Source organism: Apteryx mantelli, chromosome 8 (assembly GCF_036417845.1).
Source record: "Apteryx mantelli isolate bAptMan1 chromosome 8, bAptMan1.hap1, whole genome shotgun sequence".
NCBI lineage: Eukaryota > Metazoa > Chordata > Aves > Apterygiformes > Apterygidae > Apteryx > Apteryx mantelli.
Genome location: NC_089985.1, coordinates 14,014,170 through 14,039,329, shown reverse-complemented (window position 1 = coordinate 14,039,329; position 25,160 = coordinate 14,014,170). Strand labels below are relative to the sequence as shown.

At 41.2% G+C, this 25,160-nt stretch overlaps 1 protein-coding gene across 1 annotated transcript in view; it reads left to right on the top strand.

The window, feature by feature from the left end:
- NOTCH2 (notch receptor 2) overlaps positions 1–25,160 on the top strand; it is a 92,473-nt gene that overhangs the window by 55,662 nt on the left and 11,651 nt on the right. The window contains exons 13-27 of the mRNA XM_067300719.1: positions 958–1,150; positions 3,395–3,540; positions 4,775–4,894; positions 5,006–5,158; positions 7,426–7,654; positions 10,113–10,314; positions 13,124–13,277; positions 14,621–14,805; positions 15,644–15,776; positions 17,906–18,151; positions 20,307–20,419; positions 20,967–21,496; positions 22,304–22,651; positions 22,907–23,049; positions 23,920–24,130. Of these exons, the coding sequence (XP_067156820.1) occupies positions 958–1,150; positions 3,395–3,540; positions 4,775–4,894; positions 5,006–5,158; positions 7,426–7,654; positions 10,113–10,314; positions 13,124–13,277; positions 14,621–14,805; positions 15,644–15,776; positions 17,906–18,151; positions 20,307–20,419; positions 20,967–21,496; positions 22,304–22,651; positions 22,907–23,049; positions 23,920–24,130 (3,106 nt within the window). The remainder of the gene's footprint in view (positions 1–957; positions 1,151–3,394; positions 3,541–4,774; positions 4,895–5,005; positions 5,159–7,425; positions 7,655–10,112; positions 10,315–13,123; positions 13,278–14,620; positions 14,806–15,643; positions 15,777–17,905; positions 18,152–20,306; positions 20,420–20,966; positions 21,497–22,303; positions 22,652–22,906; positions 23,050–23,919; positions 24,131–25,160) is intronic.

Sequence of the window (25,160 nt, the reverse complement as noted above, 5' to 3'; positions counted from 1 at the left end):
CATAATATGTTTTGAGCCATCTTGGATAATATGCTCATAAAATAATTGTCTCAAGGCAATCAGTACTGTTTCTAACAGTTTTCTCATCACGTTTGTTACTGTTTGTTACTGAATGATTCTAATTAGAATTGATCTGAAATGCATTAGAAACAGCACTGAGATGTTTCATGTGTTGTGTGCATCTCTAAACTTCTGGAGTTCCTTCCGTTGGCTCTGGCATGTTGGTACTGTCCAGCCCACAGAACAGTCTTTCTTTTTGTCTGCCTGTAATATTTGTTCTTCTACTGGACTCCTTACTGTTATACTCTTAAAATACTTCCGTAATTTGATGAATTGGCATTTTTCAGTCTTCAAAGAGCAGGCATGCCTGGAATCTCATTACTTTTTTCTTTCCTTAGGCTCAAAATGCCTAGTTTTCCAGCCTCACAAGGTCTTATGGTCACTGCTTTAAGGATCTTGCAGTCCAGGCAAACACAGTAAACAGAGACTAGGCAAAACAGGAAACAGTGTTATTTACATTTCCTTTTACGCAATAAACCACAAGAACTATATTTACTGCAGAGAGAATAGCAGTATTGGTTGTTCAAAGGGTGGCTACTTCAGTGCAGAACAGCAGGGCTTTGACAAGTGGAGCTCAAGAGGTTTGTTCCAAGCATGATACAATTAAGTGATTTTTGTCTTCCTATTATTAACTAATTATTATTAATGGAATTCTATTGAGATTCTTGAATGGTCTATAAATACTTGTTAAGTATAAATGCTATTTTCCAGGCACAGAAAATTACTGTCTTTCAAAAATGCTTCTGTTGCTTTCAGCTGAAGTTAAAGTCACTCTAGCACGCGAGATCCGTCCTTCTACATTGGTTTTACTGAACTGTCTCTCAACATTTGTTCTTGCAAACTTGCAAAGTAAACGTTTTTATAAGAAATACTATTTAATAAATAATATTTTTATAGGCCCCCGATGTAGTGTGGATATTGATGAATGTACATCCAGCCCCTGTCATAATGGTGGAACATGTATAAATGAGATCAATGGCTTTCGCTGTGTGTGTCCTGAAGGTTACCATCATCCTCACTGTCAATCACAGGCAGATAGCTGTCTTAGTAATCCCTGCGTACATGGCAACTGCACACATGTTACTAGTGGGTAAGTTCTTACTGTCACATTTCTTGCCTTGAAATCCTTATTTTAGAAGTAGTACAGGAATATGAATATTCATGAGGCTATGGTTATGCCCCCAGCACAAAGTCTTTTGAGTGTTGGGTGCAAAAGCAAATCCAAACCGTATGTGTAGTTTTAAAAACAGCCACCTGATCATATGAGGAGGGCACTGTTAAACATGTTTGAAAACTGATTTTTTAACGGGGTTTCTTCTGTGCATTCCTGGTGCAGTGCTAAACACACCATTTGCAAATAGTAAAATCTTCCTAGCAGCATGACTTTTTTAGGGTGCCCATCTATGACAAACTCAAATTTTTCTGCTGCCTTGTAAATTTTTTTGTTTTGCCCAGAGTTTGTGACTTGAGGCTTCTGATTTTTCTCTAATTTCTCAGTTAACTTAGGATCCAAACTTATCCATTGCCCATGACATGATCACAATAAGCTATAGACCTTTAGTCACCAGCTGCAGTCTGTGCTGTTTCAAAGTTGGTTTTTCTGTCTCTGTTTTGTATTCTTTGCTGTCTTTGCATGGGCCTGTAGCAAGGGTGGTCTGCCACCATCTGAAGGAGGATGTTCAAGTAAGTTCAAGTAAGCAGAAAGGTAAAATAAAGAAATGGTTCCACTTTTTTTTTTTTTGTGAGCAGCAGCAACCTACTCCATCAAATTCGAAAATGTGGAGCGTAGAGGCTGTCATGTCTTTGTGGCTACTGCCTTTTTGCTACCCAAATACTCTGTATTAAAGAACAAGCAAATAACTTTTTTGACAGTTCACTGGGAGATGGAGAACAGCATCAGAAGGTCAGCTGGGGAAAGTTATGATTAACAGCCAGTTAGAGGGGATTAGATAAAGGTACCTCTTCAAGGGTTAGAAAAGGAGCTCAGTATGGAAAGTCAAGGGGAAGGCACAAATTAATAGCTCATGCCTCCATCTTCCTCCTGTTCCTTCTGTAAATTTATTTAACATTTTGCCCAAAACAAAATCAGTCATTACCTTTCTGGGGAAAGCATTCCTTTTTAAGCAAGACATTTTGAGTCAGTGGATTGATGACATGCAGTTGGCCTCTGACGGTTTCCTCTAGCAACTTTCTCAAGATCAGATTTATTGCTGAGCAGTGCTTGCCTAGTACAGTTTATCCAAGGCTGATTCCATCAGTTTTAGTCACGCTGTTGCGTGCCTGAAAGAAGAAAGAAAAGTTCTTTCTGGCCGTTTTGATGGCAGCAGTTGCTTGTGAATCTTCCCATCCAGGAAAACCAAATGCTGAGGTCAGGAGCCTTGAACTGAGACTCCTTTTTGCTAATGATGAGCCTGTGGTAAATGAATGGCCTGGGCTCTGGGAGCGTCGGGCCCGTGGCGTTGGCAGGTGTAGGGAGGGAAGGCTCATATTTGTAAAACTCCCCAACTGTTTGGGGGGTCCCCAGTGGACAGTGGTGGCTCGCAGACCTGTGCTGTGCCCTGGGAAGGGTTGCCGGCACTTGGGCAAGGAAGTGGTTTACCACTGCAGATTGCTCTCTAGGGCAGGATTCAGCACTTTCTCTGGAGCTAACGGGAAGACTGTCTTTTTTTCTAATTCAGCCTCCACATAAGCTTGGAAAACCTTTGCTTCATCTCATCTGTCTTCTGTCGCCTGCACTCAGATTTATGCCCATTTGCACCTTGTGCTGGGTGCCAGATAAAAATAAGACTTGTTTGCACTATGGGGAGGGAGACCAGTGTGCTTGTTGTGTGGCCTGAGTCCAGGGTGATTCACCGAGTCCTGGATTTTGCGTCATGTGGGTAGAGTGCTGTCCTGCTTCAGCTTTCGAAGCGAGACAGAGTAAGTCGCTGCTGCTCCCAGCCAGCTGTTTTCATTTGTAGCCACTAGTTTGTATTAAATCAGTCTCTTTGTTTTTGGAACCTATTGTTCCCCCACACACCCCCTTTTTAAATCTTTTTTGTTTTTTCTGCCTCTCTCTAAATGTGTTGAGATGGTCTTATCAGAAAAGAAACATGTTGCGGGTTAACTGAGCACTCTGTGAAAATTATAACAAAATGGGATGTGGCTTTAATGGTAGGTTTATTTTCAATATTTTGGAAAATACACAGCTAGGGTAAGCAATATAAATGTAACTTAGGACTCTTCTAAAGACAAGTCTTCTGGTTTTCTCTCAAAGACCATCTGCAGGAGAAAGTGGGTGGTAGAAGAGTTGTTTCAGAATGCTCTAAAATTGCTGCTGTTTTTGCTTTTAAAGGTACAAGTGTGTCTGTGACCCAGGCTGGATAGGAGATTACTGTTCAACAGAAGGGAATGAATGTAAATCAAACCCCTGCCAGAATGGAGGAACTTGTGAGGATCTGTTGAATGGATATAGGTGCACCTGTAGGAAAGGATTCAAAGGTGAAAATTCAGACAGAAGCTTCTGTTCTCTTTATCTTTCCACTTCATTACACCCTTATTGTCATTTTAATCTTTTCATTAAACTTCATGGAAGTAGGAAGGAAAAGGTAAATGCCATGGTTACATGAAGTTAAACTACAGTTGATTTCTTATATACACGATGTGGTAGTAGAATGCTTAGTAAAACCATATTTAATTCTTGCTTGGATATTCTTATTAAGAAATGTCCTGGTTGCAGTTCAGTTTAATTTACTTGGTAAGAAAGTTTAACTGAGCTATATAAATGCATTGAGAATTGAAGGGGCATTAATTTACAGCAAGTTTAATGCAGTTTAGTTCAGATTAATTTTCCAAAGTGTGGAAACCCCTTAATGGGGAATAAGGCTACTCCAGAAACATAACATTTTCTTTTTTCAGATAACAAAGTTCAGATAAAGTTCAAATTTAAAAGTACTGTAACTTGCTGCGTGAAAGCAACTAGGCATTAAGTGAGACAGTGAGTTTGTCTTACTCTGCAAGAAGTGTTTTTCAGGCAACAATTTGTTTAATGTACAGTGCATTGCAATTTGATAGGCTAAACTTGGATGAAAAAGCTATGCTTGGTTGTAGCACTTTCTAGAAACGCTGGTGATGGTTTTGCGCAGTGGATGAATAAATCACTAACTGTGAGTTCTTACAGCATTTACTTTACAAAAACTGGTCAAAGGAAAAAGTGAAAGAACATAATGTTAGAATTGGGTTATAAGGGTAATACAAAAATAGAAGAGGAACAAATAAAAAGAAAGATGTGGTTAGAAGAATAGTGGACAAAGATGTCAAAGAAGACTAAAGCTTTGTTTAAGCAGTACTAGCTGCATATTTGGGCCTTTCCCACTCACTGCATGTCTCCTCTGCAAGCAGGCTTTTAGCCTTTATCTCTCTTGGGCTGAAATTTTACAGCCTCCTGCCTCTCTGTCCTTCTCGACAGCTCACTGCACTGAGTTTAGCTTCCTGTCACTCCCCTCAAAATAACTTGTGTTGCTTGGAACTACCATGGCTGCCTCCTGCTTGTACCCAGTGAGCCCATGAGGAGTGCTCTGGTCTCTTCTTTCTGCTGCTGAGATTTTCCAAAAATGGAAATGCCGTCCACTGCTTTGCAGGATAATCATGCAAGTTACAGTCGCTGTATTCATTCTTCCAAGAAGCACTAGGCTCTTAGCAGTCTGCTCTTTGTTTCTCCCCTTCTGCTCTCCAGGTGTGAACTGCCAGGTGGTGGTGGCTCCTTGTTCCCCTGATCCATGTGAGAACTCAGGAATTTGCCAAGAATCTCCTGACTCTGAAGGCTATACCTGCCTCTGTGCCCCTGGCTGGGAAGGTAACATGGATGGGTGACAGATTTTACTTTCAACTCTGAGCCGTGCTGGTACAGAGCCTTTTGACCATTGACATAATGGGGGATCTTACTTGCGGACTCTCCATGTTTCAGGGGAGCGATGTACAGTGGACATTGACGAGTGTCTCTCAAAGCCCTGCAAAAATCATGCTCTGTGCCATAATATTCAAGGCAGTTACCTGTGTGAATGTCGTCCAGGCTTCACTGGAGGAGACTGTGACAGTAACATTGACGACTGCCTTTCAAGTGAGTATCAGTGGGTTGTTCTGTGTTTACCCCTTTTCCCTAGAAATAACTTTGCACTACCAGTGGTAACTACTATTTGACAGATACTTGAAATGGTTTCTTTATAATACCTTACAAAAAAAAAAAAAAAAACAAAAAACCAGCTTTTTAAGACTTGCACATTTGAGACAGACAGTCTGTCATGTTTAGCTCCTATAATTGGACTTAAGTATTCTAACTGATAGTAGGAGTTATTCTCAGATTCTTAAGTTGAAACAGTCCTTACAGTTTACATACTTTATTAAGGAACACTGGTAAATGAAGAATTAAAAAAATTTGCCTGAAATTTTAATATACAAAGTTAAAGTAACACTGCAGGACTTGCCGGTATTTCAAAGATAAGCTTGGTTAAGGTGTGGTGGGAATATAAGGTACAGCAGCCTTTCCTGAAATGTCCCTGTCCAAAATTAATATTCTGGAAGAAGAGTGTCTGGTTACTGTTCCAGTTAATCCATATTTGAAAGCAAATTAAGCAGCAGGAAGGCACTCTTATTCCAGAGTAAGTATCAGTTGCATGAGGATAGCCCAGATACAAATGTCTCTTGAAATTGTCTAAATTATGAGAAAGTAAATGTTCGTTTTTTACATTTTATATCATGTGCTTGACTGTGCTGTGCACACAGGAAACAAAATACATAGTAAGTTCTTTTTCTTGCTGGGCATATTCTGTATCATCATCAGATAAAATCAGAGTCTCCTGAAAAGTGTCATATGTTTAAAGTTCATCTGTTACTATTTGAAGAGTGCTCTATGAAACCTCGGAGTTGCTCACAATGTCATGTTTTTGTAATTGGCTGGTTCTTTGAGGAAGAAAAGGAAAAAAGAAAGAAAAGGAATAGTTTTTATTGAAATAGCTTAAAAACAAACCAAAGTCTTTAAGACTTTAGGTATGAATTTAGAGAGCTGTTTTGCACTGAAAAAAATGAAATTTGTGACTGCTATATAGAAAGATCTGAACAAGTACATTAGTAAAAGCTATCATGGGGGATCCCCAAAGCAGCACTGTTGAAAGAAGTTTAAGGCATCTGGCTTTTGATTGCCTCTTTCTGAGCAAACAGGTACAGTACAAAAAGTGTCACTTTAATTTGGTTCATCTATCCAAAGCTTTGTTTGCTGAAGTTAACAAAATTATTGCCAGTCCTGTTAGGTCTTGTATATGTCTTCAGACACCCATATATTTTTAAAGTATTTATCATCCTCTTTTTAACAACTAGAAAATCTCTCTCCATTCCTGAATGTGAGAGTTGAGATTCATCCAGTGTCATCTGTTACACAGCACACCCATGAGGGTGAAGAAGAATTTCAAATTACTGCTACAGCTGATTTCATTTAGCATAACAGAAACCTTTCATGGCTTGGGCCAAGTGTCTTTAATCTATGAAGCAAACCCTCCAACAACATGAACTTATTGAAGAGTTGATACTGTAGTCTGCTTTTTCTTTCAGTAAATGTGCAGCACAGAAAATTAATGCACAGTTTTTGGCTTCAGTCATAAATGGCTGGCTGCCATAGGCACAATGTAATATAGCTGCCAGGTCTCTCACTTTGAATGTGCTTTTTCTCTGCAGTAGTCAGATGACCTTTAAATGGATGCAGGTGTCTCTTATAACACATTTTTATCATGTGAACATATTTCTCAGTCAGTAAATGAGCTTTAATTACCTTTCACATCTGTTTATCTTCATGTATCAGTGAACAGAATGATCTTGTACTTAGGTTGAACTGCAACATTTTTGATTGAGCTTATTTGCATTTTAAAGTGTGCATTTTATTAGTACTTAAAGATAGTCATAGATCAAGAAACTAAGTAACCTCTTCCCCCTGCCCCTTTCCTGTCTCCCCTTTTTCTCCATCCTCCTCCTCATTCCCTTCCCTGCCTTCACATACGCAGAGTAGAAAAGGAAACTGGCTTCAGAGGCAGCATCTGACAGAGGAAAATGGGTCTTAAATCCAGAAAGTGGAAGGAGCAAAATAAGAAGAAACTACTGTGACTGTGATCTTTAGGGGTCTTTAGGGTTGATGGGATGTTGTGGAAGTAGGAGGAATATAGTAGTTATCCATTCTTGGTAATGCTTTGGGATTATCTCTTCCATAAGCGGTTCAGAAAGGCTTGTCAGTAGGCTGTCACCCTCTAGGCTGTGTAATCCTTTTTTTCTGAAAAGCTCCTACTCTAGACCTGGCTTTCACTGCTACCCATTTTGAAACTTATTGTAATGCCTCTATCTTAGATCCCTGCCAAAATGGAGCTTCATGTGTGGATGGGATAAATTCTTTCTCGTGCATCTGCCTACCTGGATTTCATGGAGATAAATGTCAGACAGATACCAACGAATGTCTGAGTGAACCATGCAGGAATGGAGGCACATGCACCCACTACGTCAACAGCTACACGTGCAAGTGTCAGCCTGGGTTTGAGGGAACCAACTGTGAGAACAACATCGATGAATGCACTGAGAGGTGAGATAAGTTCGCTGTGCTGGTGCGCTGAGGAAGGAACCACGCAATGTGCACTCGTGGCTTGAAGTCAGTCCTACTCAGAAGCAGTATTTAAAGATGAGGATCTGTTTTCCTGCCTCCTGTCACGGAGACGTACTTGAGCTTCAGGCAGAGGAAACTTCCTTGCCTTGTGCAGGGTACCAGCTGAAGGAGAGCTGCCTGTCAGAGTTGGTGTTCTGCCTGCAAGACCAGTTAGAAGCTTAGGTCCATTATAAGAGGAATATGACAGTATTTAACAAACATTAAGACAGTAACAGATGCTAGCTTAAATAAAATAATTTGTGTTTTGGTAGGAGCATTATCATACAGAGGAGGGAGAAGAACAGATTGGTTATGAACAGTTACGATGCTGAGAAATACAAAACTTGCAAAATTTGAAACAATGGCCAACTCTCAGAATCACAGGAAAAATAAATTAGCTGAGAGTTGAGTTATTGACCGCAAATAATGGAAGCCGAAAAGGAGGAAAGGGGGAAGAATTTGAAAGATGTGAAGTGGCAGCCAGAAGGAGCACAAATTGTGTACTAGAAAGGTTTAATCAGCAGAGAGATCTTTTAATGCTAACAAATTGGATGTGGGTTAGCAGTGTTGAGATAAAAAATAAATTAATTTTAAGATGGAAGTGTGGAACTGAGTTCAACAGTTTGTCCCCCAAAATAATTGGTTCACTTAGTACCTTTTAAAAACTCTCTTTGAGGACTCTCTGTGGATGCCTCATCTTTCTGCATATTTTTAGTTTTAGAATTTATAGGATTGTTTTAAGTAGGTTTAGATTCTCAAACAGAAATAATTTCTAATATATCTTGAAATATTAGGGGAAAAAAAAAAGTGTCTGATCTGTTCCAGTGACAAGAAATGGCTGAGGTACATAAATGTAAAACTCTTGCTACTCATGCATTTTCTGCACACAAAGAAAAGATTTCTTTCTTGTCTCTTATAAAATTGCAGTTGTAGGGGTGGAAGTATTTAACATCTTTTGCTTAAGAACAGAATTGTGTCACTGATGAGGGTGTGTTTGATTCACAGGACAGTTGTTTAATCAAGGTGAAGTACGCTGGGTGTTTTAGCAGAATGTCTGGTTCTTCCTTGAAGTTCATCCTGTTTTTGTTTTAATTTTCAGTCAGGGCAGAAACCAGTCTTGCAGGTATGAATGAAGGATGTAGCAATTTTCAAAGCTCTGCCAAGTTAAACCAGTCACCCCACCTTAGGAGCGCCATGATGGTTAACTAATTTGAATTTAGTTCAGATGATTCTTCCTTGTCACGTGTGAGACTCCTATGAGAGAGTGCCATCTTCTCTTGGAGGAGTCCCTGATTTCAGTGAAATGTTCCAAGTGATTGACAGTTCCTTTCTTTTTTTTTTCCTTGTTCTGTCATGAATGTAAAAGGCAGTTTTTGCTCCTTGTAAAACAGAATTCAGCCCACAAGGCAGAAGAACAGCTCTGATAAATAGATTAATGTTGATATCTCTACCATATTCACAGGCAAAATTCAGATATTTAAAACTTGTACCTCAAGTTCAAAGAGATGAGTCAGTGTCTTCTCTCATGGAAGTACCCTTTGATAGTGCACCAGACAGATGACAAACATGAATTTTTTTTTGTGTTCTTTGTCAAAGCGATTATTTTGAGAGTCTAATCTAGGGTTATTTTCAGAGGAGCAGGACTTTCCTGGCGCATGTTTCTTTGGAGGGAAAAATTCTAACAAGTTAGTTTTGCCTGAAGTTTCACTGCCCCTATCTTTTCTAATAATTTCTCCATAGGGCATCTACTGTAGCAGGATTTCTTATGATCAGAAGATCGGGGGATAGCTCCTTCAGTTTGAATCAGCCATGGCATATGTGGGTTGTTTTACAAATCAAGGACTTTACTGAGGTTCTGATGAGAAGAGGAGAAAGAGAATTAGTAAAATCAGTGTGTTCGCTTAGTTCAACAAAGAACATGCTTGTGTTTGCATGTTCTGCAGACTTCTTCCTTGAGAAAACATACCTTGGACTCCTTTGAAGTTGAAAAAAAAAAAAGCCAAATTGTTTTGCAGCTTTTTTCTCAAGAATTTGTAGTAAAATTGAGGAGACTTGTACAAAGTTTATCAGTTTGAGCAAGCCATGTGCATACATGATATAGTACTGTTTGTGGTGACATTGAAGCTGGGAAGATTTTACAAAGTGAGAAGTTAATGGTATAAGAAATGACTCACTGAAACCCTGGTTTACTTTCTTTGCCTGTAAAGATAAAAGTAAACTTATCCCATTGCTTTGCCATCATCTGGTTTACGCTTCTTTAGTAGGAGCTAACCAATGGATATTGTTTGTAATCTGTAATCTGATTTTCTGCCTCATTTCAGGAATGTTTACGTGCTGTCTTTGGCTGTGAGCTAACTGCATTTTGTGTCAGCTTAGTTTTGTTCTCACTGTCTTGCAGTTCCTGTTTCAACGGAGGTACCTGTGTGGATGGGATCAATTCCTTTACTTGCCAGTGTCCAGTGGGGTTTACGGGATCCTTCTGCCTCATGGAAATCAATGAGTGTGATTCACATCCTTGCTTGAACAAAGGCTCTTGTGTGGACAGCCTAGGGACGTACCGTTGTATATGTCCTTTGGGTTACGCTGGGAAGAACTGTGAGGTGGGTGATGTTTTGTCATGCCTGTTTTTCATAGGGAGCTTTTGTTTGAACTGTGCAACAGCAGACGCTACCAGGTGAGATGCAAGGTAGAGCAGATCTCTAAATATGGCAGAGCTCTTGTTCCTTCGGTTTTGGCCTATTAGCCCAGGGAAAACTTAGTTCAGTGCCACTCTGTAACAAAACAGGTGCCCCCATTCAAAACTTTAGAAATCAAACAGTGTCTACTGGGTACAATGAAGAGAAGAAGAAAGCATGGTTATTTTCGAGTGAAGGTGTTATTGGAGCTTTCTAGATTAGTTTTCTAAAACCAAAAATAGGTGTTAGCTCTGAAAATGGCTGCACTTCATTTGAAGCATAAAATTGTCCTGGTTGTAGACAACATCCTGTGTTTAAAAAAATAGACACCACTTGAATGGAAGAATATTGATATGATTAGTAGGACCTTGATTTAACTGCTCTCTTTTGTACTGGCAGCTGTGGCTCTGTTCTTCCAGGCTGACTGTAGATTCGCCCCCCATAAAAAGCTGGTTGTGATAATTAGGATAACCATATCTGGATCAGAGAAAAAGTGTGGGGGCAATAACTGAAGTGATCATCCTGTTCACAGCTTCAGTAAAATACTCTAGCCTTACAGGCTTCGGTTCAGGTGTTTATGGTTTTCCACAGTAAGCATAGGAGTTGCAAACCCATATTATAAATGACTGACTAGTGCTTATTAAAGATTCATGTGAATTTGATTGTTTGCCACAAATACAAGGAAATTGCAAGAGATGAGTTATGGGATAAATGGGAAAATGTTGTCTTGACAATGTTCCTGTTTCCTTTTTAGAATTGATACATCTGATTTCAGCCTTGATACTCAGTTCTAAGCATAGAAATAGCTGAATTTAAAATGTGAAACTTGGCATATCACAGTGGAAGCAGAATGCTGATTTCATTTTAAAAATCAGGGTTTTTTTTGTTTTTTTTGTTTTTTTATTCTGTGGTTATCAAACCAAGAGCAAGAATGCAAGAATGATTTGAGACTACATCTAGCTTTGGAACAGTAAGCACTGACATTGACTTCCTTCCTTAAGCAATCTGACTGCTGCCATGTTTTACAAAGAAATCTATGAATGTCTTAAACTACTGGAAAGCACTACAGCTTCATAAGGTTTTTGCAATTTTCCTTCATGCTAATGTGTCTGTGTAATGCAGTGAGTGTTAGAGGAAGTGTTTTACTTGGGGGCTGGGGGTGCTTTCTAGAAGTATTCTGCTAGACATCGAAATTGTCAGGTCTGCTTCTAGGTATTGCTAATGGAGGAAGTGAATGCAAAGTAATGAAGTATAAAGAAACAGCCCTCTGCCACCCTGATTATGTATTCTGCACAACTGCTTCAATCTCGCTGGGAGAACTAGCACTGAGAGTGATCATGAAGTACTGTGAAGTTCAGTAGTTCCTCCTCTGTTACATTTGCTTTGTTATTACTTGAGCAAAGGATTAATGTTCCCCAAACTAAAGACTGTGGATTCTGAGAGAATTCTGATTCTCTGCTTGCATTATATTCAGAGAGAAGCTTAATCATAGTGTGTTACTCATTTTATACAGGGAATGTGAAATTTCTAAGCTTATAAATACTATTGAAAGCTGTATTGCAGTGATTTATAGATTACAGCTACACTGTAGTTCTTGTCTTAGTGGAAAACTGGCTTGACCTAATTAGCAAAGCTAAATAAGCAGAACAAAATTGGACAGTGATTCATAAGTTATGGAATTTGCATGTAAAACAGTCAGCTACTCATTACCAATGCGGAAGCAAGAGGCTCAGTGTTTTCCTTCTTCACACTCTAATGCATGTGATAAAACATAGTTCCAAGTTTCTTAGTTGCATGTGAAAGCATAGATTTTCTTCTTTAATCTTTGTGAAGAGACAGTTTGCATCTGAAAAGCAGACCTTTCTGCAGCTGAAGTTGCATTTACAGCCAAAACTCAGTTCTACTCTCTTTAAAAACGTCATCCTTCCCTCAAGTCAGCTTGAAATCAATCGGATAGCTGTATTACTTTGGAGACTAAGTGGTCAAAAAGGAAATGATGGTTAGTAGCTGATTCATATTAGGTCAGACAGAGTTATTCTGAATCCTCACTCCGCTTTCATATGATGATTTACTGAGAGAATTTTAGTCTTTTTCTGGATACTGCTTGTTTTTATGTAAAGAATCAAGAAATGCAGTATACTCTGGCCCATCTTCAGTTTATAAAACAGTTGTGAGATTTTAATTGAATCTCAGAAGATGGAAGAATTCAGAGAAAACATACTAGAGCCATTGGAGCCAAAAGCATGTATGGTGACAAAAAATGACAAAAGGGAAGAACAAAGACTGAAATGTGCAACACATCTGTCATCTTCAAAAAGTGGTGAAGGTGGAGGGAGTTTGGGAGAAGAAGGGGCATCTGTTGTTGATATCTGAAAGCCTCCTGCTAACTGTGAAGATAAAAGCCTAGTCTGCGATAAAACTGATTTTTCTCAAACCCAGCCAGCTAAAGATCCCTCTGCATAGTAAAGCGTGGAGATAATCTGACTCTTGAAATGATGCTGCCATCTGAGGCTTACTTCTCTTTACATTTGCTCTCTCTTAAATGTGAGCTCTTGAGTCTGTCAGTGAAGCACTTAGCTTACTTTAGGGAAGTACTGTCCCCTTCTTTCCAGTGCCATGTGGAACCAGTTCTGCAGAGCCTAGTTTCCTTTCTGTGTTTCTTGAACTTGTATGCTGAATAATGTTCCCAGCAGCTCTTGTTATGTGTAATGTTTTGGGTTTTTTTTCTCTCCAGACACTTATGAATCTGTGCAGCAAGTCTCCCTGTAAGAATAAAGGCACATGTATCCAGGATGCAGCCCAGACTCGATGCCTCTGTCCATCCGGGTGGACTGGTGCTTACTGTGACGTGCCCAATGTCTCCTGCCAGGTGGCAGCTTCACAAAGGGGTAAATAAGGCTCTCTGGTGTTTTAACTAAAAGCATTTCCCAGTGCATTATTAATCCATTCCTCCTTTCCTCGTACCCCTGTGCACAAAGCATGCATCGGAAATCCCAGAGAGCCTGGCCTCTTGGAAGTCATTCACAATCACTTCAAAGCTAGAAAAATCTTTCCAAGATTGTACTGGGAGTCAAGGCTCTCTTGGTTCTTCCTGACATAAGAAGCTAATTCTTACCATAAAAGTATTAGAAAAGAAAAATTGAATATTTTCTAAAGTCTCAGTTTCAATACTACTGTTCTACATGAACTGCCTTTTTGTAAAATACATCACAGAATCACAGAATCACAGAATCTCTGAGGTTGGAAGGGACCTCTGGAGATCATCTAGTCCAACCCCCCTGCTCAAGCAGGGTCACCTAGAGCACATTGCACAGGATTGCATCCAGGCGCGTTTTGAATATCTCCAGAGAAGGAGACTCCACCACCTCTCGGGGCAACCTGTTCCAGTGCTCTGTCACCCTCACAGTGAAAAAGTTTTTCCTCATGTTCAGATGGAAGTGTCTGTGTTTCAGTTTGTGCCCGTTGCCTCGCGTCCTGTCGCTCGGCACCACTGAAAAGTCTGGTCCCATCCTCTCGATACCCTCCCTTCGCATACTTGTACACATTGATAAGATCTCCTCTCAGCCTTCTGCTGGTTTTATGCCTTTATAATAAATCCTAGGCAGACCAGGATTAAGACATACTGTCCTTGCACATGAAAATTATGTGGTAACTTCTTATCTTTTTAAGCATTTTGTCAGAGAATACTAGCTACCAAATTCTCTATTTGGCTATAGCTAATACTGTGGGCCTCCAAAGTAGTAATTTCCTACTTCAAATATTGCACGTTTAAAAAAAAAATCATTTTGGAAGTGAATATCTTCCTGGGAGTCTTCTTGGAGCCCCGGTTGATGGACAGTGTCATGCTGTTCAGTTCAGGAAATCTAAACAAGCAGGTTCACTGTCAAAGGAATAGGATTTGCAATAGGTTTTGCGAACATTCTAGATACCAATATTGAATCTTTGTACTGTAACAGTAACACCTTGGAGATGCGTATTCACCAGCCAGTGGTAAAATAATTCAGTAGTGCAAATAATTCATGCCAGGATTGGTGTTGATGGTCCAAATGAGATGGAGCAGCAACTCCATTCAGAAGCCAGTAGTGGTTCTGTCTCTTTGTAGTTTAAGGAGTAACTCTTCAAATGAAAGGTTTCTGCTCATTGAGTCTGGCCATACTTATTTCTGGCTGAAATACCAGTGCTGATGGCAAGTGTTTCACCTGTTTGCTCACTTTATTGAACTTTGTTTTAGGAGTCACAGTAGACCAGTTGTGTCAACACTCTGGCCATTGCCTCAATGTTGGAAACACGCACCGGTGTCAGTGCCGGGTGGGTTACACCGGTAGTTACTGTGAGGAGCAGCTGGATGAATGCGACTCCAGCCCATGCCAGAACGGAGCTACCTGCCGGGATCACCTTGGTGGTTACCAGTGTGAGGTAATGCACAGTGATTTACTAGGAAGAGCTCTAAATACTTGAGAGGATTGTAATGCAGGGGAATCAAAAGAAATTAGAAACACATGTAAGTGGTAGAATAGATTCAAACAGAGAAAAAAGCATTCTATGCCTGGAAATAATTTATAATTTGGCTGTGGCAGAAGCAGTGCTCCTGAGAGACTTTTAAGACTGAATTAGAGGTGCCTTTGTAAGGGGGTAAGGTGGGAAGTCATTTGAACTCCATGCCTCCTTGGAGATGGAGTTCTTAAGAGACTTCTTAGCTGAGATATGTTTTAATGCACTATACATATATTTTAATACAAAGGAATGTTGTATTCCCCTTATTTGGGTGGGTGAGGTATCCCTTGCCTCTCAGGGTGGGAGATGCCTTCTGTTGCTGTCTGATTCCTACAGCTGATGCACAGAGCAGTATGGACCAAGAGATTATGGCATCCAGACTTTTCTAGGCTTTTAAGAATGGTAGAATATCTTGGGAGCACATGCCCAGAAGGAAAGGATGAATTTTATGTAAACCTTAAGTCAAAACTTCTACAGCGAGCTCAGTGCTAAAGAGTTCCAGGATTTGATTGTCATATTTTATAGGAATAAAGTCACTCAACATCCGACATTCACTGTGCAGTTGAGTAGGCACACGGTTAACTTGGGTGTTTAAGCTGTCTGTCTGTGCAGCCCTTGAAATCACTTACGGTTGTACAGCTACAAAGGAGGGTGAAATCTGTCCCATGGAGGGTTCTTTTCCTCTGTGCTAGCCTTTCTCAGGTGGCTGCTAATGTATTTGTTACGTGAAGATTATTCACACTTACTTTTATTCTGGTAGTGTGTGCCTGGATACCAGGGTGTCAACTGTGAATATGAAGTGGATGAGTGCCAGTTTCAACCCTGCCAGAATGGAGGAACATGTATAGACCTCGTCAATCATTTCAAGTGCTCATGTCCGCCAGGAACTCGGGGTATGGAACTCAGCAATTAAGTGAATGTTACAAGAGTGAATTTTCCTCTCTGATAACTGGTTTCATGCCACAAATTCTACAGAGAATACATTATTTCCTGTGAAGAATGTTCCCAAAGTGCACTGAATCCCTTGAGACAGATATTTGCTCTATAAAAATAAATACATAAATTTTTTAGGCTATGGGATCTCTGTCTTGCAAAGCTTTTTTTTCTTTTTTTGCCCTCTTGTTTTTTTTCTTTTTAAGGAATAGATCAGGACAATGCCTGTTGGGAACGGATGATCCATTTTTGATAATGGGGATGGACTTGATGATCCATTAAGGTCTCTCCCAACTCTCTCTCTTTTGTGACAGTAAATCCAAGTTTTTTTTTTTTTAGCTAAGATGCTGTTAGCTATACAGAAAACTTGCGTAGTTCTTGCATAATTTCCAGTGTCCTTTACTCATTTAAATTTTGGGCCTCCATTGTCCTCGGTCCTGGAGTCTTTTGTGGAGGAATTCTATGCCTCTAGGCTAGCTTATTCTATTTCAGCAGATTTGAGCTCTTTTTTAAAAAAGTCCACAGTTACATAATGGTGTTTTTCAGTAAGTATGATTCCACAACCTGTTCAGTGTCATTTTTCTTGAAACCTAACCTGCCATTTCCCTGTTATATCTGACCTGATGCCCTGCCTTCTACATTTGCAAATATTGAGGATTGCACAGAGAGCACAGCTCAGATATTTTTAACCCATTACCAAGTGCTTTCTCACTTGATTTTTTTCTCTCAGATTTATTTCTCAAATCAGTTAAAGATTTTTGCATTCCTCTGAACTTAGTTTTTCTTTCCGAAGTGTGACATCTCAATAAAAAAAAAATTTTTTTTCAGCTGAGGCCAAATGCATGTCAGGTAGAAGTAAATTCTTGGTTCATATCCTGAGAAAGATTATAAAATCGTCTAAAATGTTTGCCTCCTACATATGCATTATTATCAGTTCATTTACTTTAGTGTGGCTGCCAGCATATCTCTGCAATCTGCATAAATGTTTATTTCTTTGTAAATCATTGTGAGAGCAGTTCTTCACATATTGTTTTTAATCTGATATTCCAATTAAAAAAAAATTTGCTTCTAGTGTCTCTACATCAAAGTATATATTTATGTACCAATTTCTGCATTGCCAGGATATCTCTAATGTGCTAAAGTGTTCCTCCTCCTTTTGAAGAAACTTTGAAGTTCTGAAAGTACTTCTTTTAACTCTTCCATCTGTAATTGTTTGGATGAGTTACTTCTTGGATTTAAATTTTTTTTTTAATGAAAAGAATTAGAAGAGAGTAATTTCACTGCTTGTGATATCAAGGGTTAACTTTTGTTCCTGGCTCAGTTTGTAACCAATACTTTACCAGTGACAGTATAGACACCCTTTATGTTTAGGTGGATGGTTTTATCTGCTGAGGATAGGTCAGCTGCATTAACAGGCAAAGCTCCTTGCTCAGCTTGCCCTCTCTGTACCCCTTTATCTGTTCTGCTGTGTGGCTAAAGCAGAACCAGTAACAGACACTTTCTCTTGAACGGGCACCCTGTAGGGAGAGGGGGAAGCTGCCATCCCTGGCAGTGTTGAGAGTTTACTGTAGGTCCCCTCAAGTCAAACTGTTGAAATGATACGCTGGCTAGGAATCTGGATTTTATCACAGTTGTTTTTCTGTTGGTTCGTTGTTTCTTGTTTTAATGATGGTGATACAAATGCCCTTTGCAGAGTTTCAGCGTTACCGCCAAATTCAATGAATGGTGGGAAGTTTACAGCCTTGCAAGAGACAGCTCAGGGCGGGCTGGCTGAGTTCAGTCACAGGAGTAAATTGAGTGTATCTTTTGTTTTTGTTTTGTTCTTGTGTTTTTAATTATGCCCTTAAATGAAGTCAAGAACGAAAGCTGCTAAATACCAGTGTAACATACCATTGAGAACAGGCTGGATCTGAAACCCATGCTGCCTAGGTCCAATCTGAGGTTGAGTGAGTGCACTGGGTATGGATTGAATTAAACGGGGATTTATGTCTAGGACTGTGTGTGAAGCAGTCTTAAAACTTGTTGAACGATATAGGAAATGAGGCCATGACACCGTATCCTCAAATTGCACCTTTTACTGCTTTGACAGGCCGCTTCTGTGAGGAGAACGTCGATGACTGTATTTCGGATTCAGGAGTACCCCGCTGCTTTAATGGAGGACAGTGCATTGACCAGATCGGGAGCTATAGCTGTGTTTGTCTCCCAGGCTTTGCAGGCGAGCGATGCGAGGGGGATATCAATGAATGCCTCTCTAACCCATGTAGCCCTCGTGGAAGTCTGGACTGTGTTCAGCTGATAAATGATTATACATGCATCTGTCGTAGTGCTTTCACTGGTGAGTATTCATAAGCATGCTTCCAATTTCACAGTGATATCATGAAAAATGGTCTTTCTTTCACTTTCTGGGAATCATATTATCTAGTCCCTTTCCTTTACAATACCTGATTGTTTCCCTGCACCATGTCTTAGTTTTTAACCAGTCTTTTTCATTAGAGCTTCTAGGAATGGGTCTTCCAGAGTTGTCTCAAACAAAGGAATCTCCAGGGATACCTGGCTGCCAGGATTATTTTTCCTGGTATTTTCTTCTCCTTCATAATTTCTCATTTCTAATATTGGAAGGGTAACTGTTCATGTGTCAGCTTCTCTGTAGCTTTTCCTTTTGCAAAGCAGCATATGAATTTTCTGTATATATCAGTCTCACGGTATCCATAATTAGCTTTTGGCCTCCTTTTCTACCCCTCACTCCCTTTCTGCCTTATATCGGTGATGTGGTCAGGATGGAATATTCTGTGCGTAGACAGACTTTACGTTCCTAGCTTAGTGATGTGATCCTTCCACAGTCCAACTTTGAATCGCAAGTCTGCAAAAATTTCATTCTGCACAAACTTATGCCTCACTCCCTCTAGATCTCTTCTTTGTCAGTATTACTGCTATTCTGCTTTCTTCCTCCCACTGGGTAAAAGTTTGGGCTAATAGTCTCCAGATGTGTATTAACTTTCAGCTTTTGAGTTTGCATGTCAGTTTAACTTACATATTCAGTTTTCTTCCGTTAAACCTTTCACTTTCCCTGCTTACCAGTGGCCTTTTCTGCATGCTTCACCAGTACTTTTACTCTTTTTTTTCCTTAAAATTTAAAGATGCTGAGATTCACTAAATTTGTTGTTGTCAGATGCAAAGAAATCACAAGAGCATAGTGTATCTGAAGAATAAATGTGGTAGTTTTTGAATGTTACCTAGATTAACTGACACAAGAAGTTTCTAAAATGGCAATGTATGGGGAAACTGAAGCAGGATAGCTACTGGGACACTGGTGCTAAATGTTAGATAGGTTTCTATTTAAGTCTGTCTGTTAAGCTTGCTTTTATGAGTTATGCCTCATATTGCTCCTGGCTCTCACAGAAGGGTTGCTGGAACTTGCAGCATGGGGAGTGCAGACCTGCTGCTCCTTTGGAGTAGCAGGGGGAGCTGCTGTGTCTCAGACATGAGATCCATCTGGAAATGTTAGGCACAGAGGGGGAGCATGCTTCTTCCTCTAGCTGCCTCTCTTCTGCACATTCCATATTGACCCTCTGCCTGGGAGGAGAAGGGGAGTCTTTGGTGTGGTTTGTGTCTGATAGGATGTGCAGACTCCTTGGGCCATCCTACCCTGCCTGCTCCTGTTTGTGAGCAGTCCGTCTTGGCCACACGTGTGGAGGCTTCTGTTAATTTGTTCCTAGGGGGTCCGGGTCATGCTTAGGCCATCCTCATCTTTTTAAACTCTAGCGCCAGTGAGGGCTGCCTCTGTGTGCTGTTGCAAATGCCAGTCAGGGCAGTAAGACCTCTCTGTATAACTGACAGAGTCTGAGGAGGCTCTGCTTGCTTGTCCTATCCACTCATGTTGCGTCTGGTCTTAAGGCATATCCTGTCAGTGGTCAGGCGCTGTCAGTAGGTGAACTGCCATGAGACTGTCCGGGATTCTTTGTCTCTTCTGTCCATCATGTGGCACCTACATTGCTTCCAGCACTGGTTGGTACTGGGTGTGTTCCTCATCTCAGTACCTCCTTGCCAGAGACTGAGGGTTGTTCATTCATGATTAGAGACTGATTTGCCTTTGGATTCATTGAGAACCTCCCAAAAGGTACAGAAGTCTTAGCAAACCCAAAGTCAATGTGGTACAGCACCTTTAGCCATTGTACCTGGATACCTTGGTGACAGCAACAAATTCTGTCCTAGCGCTGGGTCACACACCTTCTAGAAGAGGCAGATGAGGTGGGGTGTCTCCAGGTACCCCTCATGAGTACTGGGTGTTGGGCCTTGCTCGTATCCAGGAAAAGGCTGCTACTTAGACAGTGTATGTTACCTGAAGAGGTGTGCCCCCCCTCTTCTGAGGGGAAGGCCTCACTGGAGCATTAGGCTCATGGGCTGCTAATTAGTGTGTTTTGCTTCATGATGGCTTTTTGGTACACGCAGACATTTCTCTGCTCTTTTCTCCCCATGTGTCTGCGTCTCAGGTCGTCACTGTGAGAGTGTAATAGATGTGTGTCCCCGGAAGCCTTGCCAAAACGGAGGTACCTGTGCTGTTGCCAGCAATATGCCGGATGGGTTCATCTGCCAGTGTCCTCCGGTAAGTGCTGTATCCTGAAATTTGGTTAGCTTGCCTTAGCTGTAGGGTTCTCTGACTGCGGTGACATTAGTTTCACTGGTGTGCTGTAGATGAAGTGTTTATTTTCTGTACTACCTGCAAAGCCGTGTCCTTGGGCACTCTGTTCCCACATCCTTTGGGTTATCTACTTAGCTGGGAAACCCTGGGGTTCCAGGTGCCTTAGGAGAATGGCGTTGCCTATTGCTACCCCAAACAACTTTGCTTTTGAGGCAGCATAGCTGATTTTTGTCATAAAAAATTCAGCAGGCTTTTTGGTCTCCTGTGTTCTTTGTTCTTACTACAAGATTCCCCTTGTTTAAGGCTCTCCTAAGCCCGTTCCAAAAGGTAACAGAGCCTTGTAAGGTCCTAGTTTATCCCTGCGGCTAGACCCACAAAAGCATGCTCCTGCAATGAGACTAGAAGAATTACTGTGGAGAAAGGGTTTGCACGTGACATCTTACCTCGGGCCCTCAGAGCACTGAAGAATAAGTTTGTGAGCCTATTTTTGTTTTTTTTTTCTTCCCCTTAGGGTTATTCTGGGTCAAAATGTGAGTTCAGCAGCCACAGTACTTGCGGGCAAGTGAAATGCAAGAAGGGGGAGCAGTGCATCCAGACATCGTCTGGTCCCCGGTGCTACTGCCCCAAGCTGTCTGCGGGAGAGGAATGCCAGACAAACAGCCGTTGTGCCAGTGCCCCCTGCCAGAACGGTGGGAGCTGCCACCCTCGTTCTCAGCCTCCTTACTATTACTGCCAGTGCCCTGATCACGCCCAAGGCAGCCAGTGTGAACAGCTCGTGCATCCCAGCCAAGAGCCTCTAGGATGTTTGGATTTCCAATGTGCGGAAAAGGCAAAGGATGGCTATTGTGATGAAGACTGTAACTCTCATGCCTGCCAGTGGGACGGAGGCGACTGTTCCTTGACAATGGAAGATCCTTGGGCCAACTGCTCCTCTTCGCTGCGCTGCTGGATGCTTTTCAATGGACAGTGTGATGACTTCTGCAACACACCCGAGTGCCTGTTTGACAACTTTGAATGTCAGCAAAATAGCAAGACATGCAAGTAAGGCTGGATCCTGAGAACTGTTTCTTTGTGTCACTAATATGTCTCCTGCTAATGCTTTCAGTAGCTGGTATGCTTCATGCCTCTTCCTCCTCTCCCTTTCTTTGTTTTCTGTTGCTGATCCATGCTCTTGCTAAAAGTTGAGCATCAAGCAGTTTCCCTTCCTTTTTGTGTACTTTTCATCTATTTTTGGAAAGAAGTTCTGGAATTTGTATGTTATGAGCTAAGTTGATGCCCTGATCAATAATAATGTGTTGACCTGCTTGATGGATCTCTGTTGCTTTCTGTGGGAATGTAAGTATAAGGCATTTCAGTGTGTGCTAGATTTCGATAGTGCTGCCTCCCATCCTGGGTTCCCTCCATAGCTGCAATACCTGTATCTTTGTCCCGGGTATATTTGCTACCTCAGAATGTTGTTTTCTCGCCTTTTTGTCGTGGTGCTGCTTTTGCTCATCATTCATGATAAATGCTACAGCTTTGCTGTGATGATTGTCACTTGATGAGACAGGAGATCTTACAACTTTATCTCAGTAAAAAGAATAAACAGTTCTCTTCCACCATTACTAGAACTGAAGTGGGTGTTCTGCGCTTCCTACTTCCACCCTGCCAGTTTGCAATCTGCGTCCTGGGGTTGTATCTTTTTTCCTTATATCCTGAACACAAGTGTTCTTGGACCTCAACTGTAAGCGAGAATGATTAAAAAGAGTTGTAAGGCCTTGTAACTAATCTGCCGGCCCCTAGACTGCAGGTGTACTATACAGAATGTGCGTATCCTGTATGCTAACTGTAACCCTTTGACTGTTCTAGGTATGACAAGTATTGCGCAGATCACTATGCAGATGGACGCTGTGACCAGGGCTGTAATAGTGAGGAGTGTGGCTGGGATGGCCTGGACTGTGCTGGTGACAAAGCTGAGAAACTAGCAGAGGGGACCCTAATCATTGTGGTCTTGATGCCCCCTGACGAGCTGCTGGGTGATGTCCGCAGCTTCTTGCGCACTTTAGGAACTCTCCTCCACACCAACCTGAGAATCAAGCTGGACTCCCAGGGAAACCCCATGGTCTTCCCGTACTATGGGGAGAAATCGGCAGCGCGGAGTCGGCGGTCCCTCATGATCATTCGCAAGCATAGAGAACTGGAGCAAGAGGTCATTGGGTGAGCAGATGCTGTTGTGTTTCTCCGGCCTTGTTATGCTGATAGGTGTTGCTTGTAGGTGTGTGGGTGCTCTGGACCATCTGGGGCTGTAGCCTATCTGTTTTGCTATGGGGAAATTAAAACCATTGAGACTGCCAAATTCAGTGCTGTAGTGGAAAAGTTTACCTAAAAGGCCACAGTTTAACTTAGCAATACTTTTGGCAAAAACTTCTTTTTCTGCTGCTGACTTTGTGCCCTGTTACTATGTTGTTGCAGCACCAGGGTGTTCCTGGAGATTGACAACCGTCAGTGTGCAGAGGATTCAGAGCAGTGCTTTCAGAACACAGAAGCTGCTGCGGCTCTCTTAGCTGCTCAGGCCATCAAGGGCATGTTGCCCTATCCCTTCGTGTCAGTGCAAAGTAAGTGATTTCAGAGAGAAAATGGCTTGTACAGGGAGGTAGACAGTAACCTTGAGCTTACAAAATGCATACTCAGATTATTGATCATCTTCATATGTCTCACTGTTCAGTATGGTTTCTGGGAGATAATTTATTCATTCCCAATAATAGAAGCATGCATATGTGCTACACTTTTTCTGAGGGGACTTTTCCTGCTTTATTAATAAGGCAGGTCATATAAGTTTGGAACCTAGTCATTTTAATACATGTAGAAACCATGACCTCTCACATGCTGCTGCAGTGTATCACACACTGCAGTCATCTTGTCTGCCCTAGAAACAATTCATGTGTTCTAAGCCATGAACTGAAGGAAAAAGATGCCATTAGAGAGAAGAAAAGAGGGGGAGGCACCTCAGTCTTCCAGATGTGTCTTCCTCTGGTGCTATGTATTCCTTTTGATTTCTGTCCCCCACTGCCTCAGTCTGAGGCTCAGCTGCTGTTTCTTACTGGATTGGTAGCATCACTAGATTCCTAGTTGGGGCTTGATCAGATCTTTATGTAGATCAAATCTTCCCACAGTGTTTCAGGGTGGCTGTCTTCAGCCAGCCAGACTCTTGAAGAAGAAATAAAATCTTCAGTTCAACAGCCATGTAGTCTAAAAAAATACTCTGTGAGAAACAATATCAGTGGAAGCTGAAAAGACAGGATGTATTCTCAGGACAGTTGCAGCACAACCTAAGCTTCCTCAAGCGTTTCTTCTAAAAGCATCACTGTGTATAAACAATATGCTATCTCTGTGAGGAAAACCCTAAGTGAGAAAAGAGCACATGTAGATCAGAGATTGTTGTCTCAACTTCATTAATCTCACTGCATCTTAATTTGGATTTTTAGGTGAACCCTTGTTACCACCGAAGACTCAGTTGCTTTACCTACTTGCTGTGGCAGCTTTGATCATCCTCTTAATCCTTCTCTTGGGCGTGATGATGGCAAAGCGTAAACGCAAGCATGGTTCACTGTGGCTCCCAGAGGGCTTTATTCTGCGCAGAGATCCTAGTAATCATAAGCGTAGAGAACCAGTCGGGGAAGATGCAGTCGGACTCAAGTAAGTCTGCATTTGGGCCACTGATCACCTGTTTACTAACATGTTGTAGGATTTTAAGAACATGGTTTACAAATCTTTCATTAAAGGCACTTAACTCCATAGGGAAAGCTGCCTTTTAGGCTGCTTCCTTATTGGACAGAGGAGTCTTAAATGACCGTAATCTATAAAATACCAGTAAAGAATCTAATCTCATGATTATATTTGGTTATTTGATGTTCTGTTTAGTTCAGCGGATGGCTAATCTTTTTTGCATCATTTCCTCTGGGATTAGGTGTGACATTTTTGACTTCATAGGTGACAATGAACTTTTAATACTTCTAACTCAAAGCATAGAAGACATGACTCGGAAATAATGGAAATTTTCAAAAGAAGAATCCTATCTGTGCAGTTTTGACTTTCCACTGAATTAGCCAAGTGTATAGTTCTAAATGTATTATTGCCACCGTTGCCACTGAGTCTGCATGGAATCAGATGTATGTGAACCAGGGATGGATACTTTAATGAGATGTTATTTAGCCTGGAAAATATTTTTATTTCTAAGTCCTGTTCAGAGGAGTTCAGTTGTTACTAACCTCAGTATTATACTAATGCTCAATGTGTTTTCTGCAGCTAATGCAGTACATGCTTTCAGAGACAGAAGGCCTGGGTTTACACTTTGCAGACATCCCAATAACACATCATTACAAATAAAACCAGGCACCCAATTGCACACTTAGTTCATTTTATAGCTCATATGGAGCTCTGGTAGTGAGATGTGTGCAATCTGATTTGTGCTTCTTCTGTTGCCTGGAAAGGCAGCATCTCCGGTCAGGACGACGGCGTGACAGTTGTGATTGCTTGCTGAGCTTGTCTGTCTTCTAGAAGCCTGTCATGGGTGTCAGGATCCAGTCTTCTGATGCCATGGTTGATATTTGCAATTAGAAACTACAGAAGCTCAATGCTATAGTTGATTGGATGGGCACCGCTAATCCATGTTGTGCATGTTGTCATGAAGCAGCTGTGTGACATTTGTTTCAGTTGAGATTTTAGT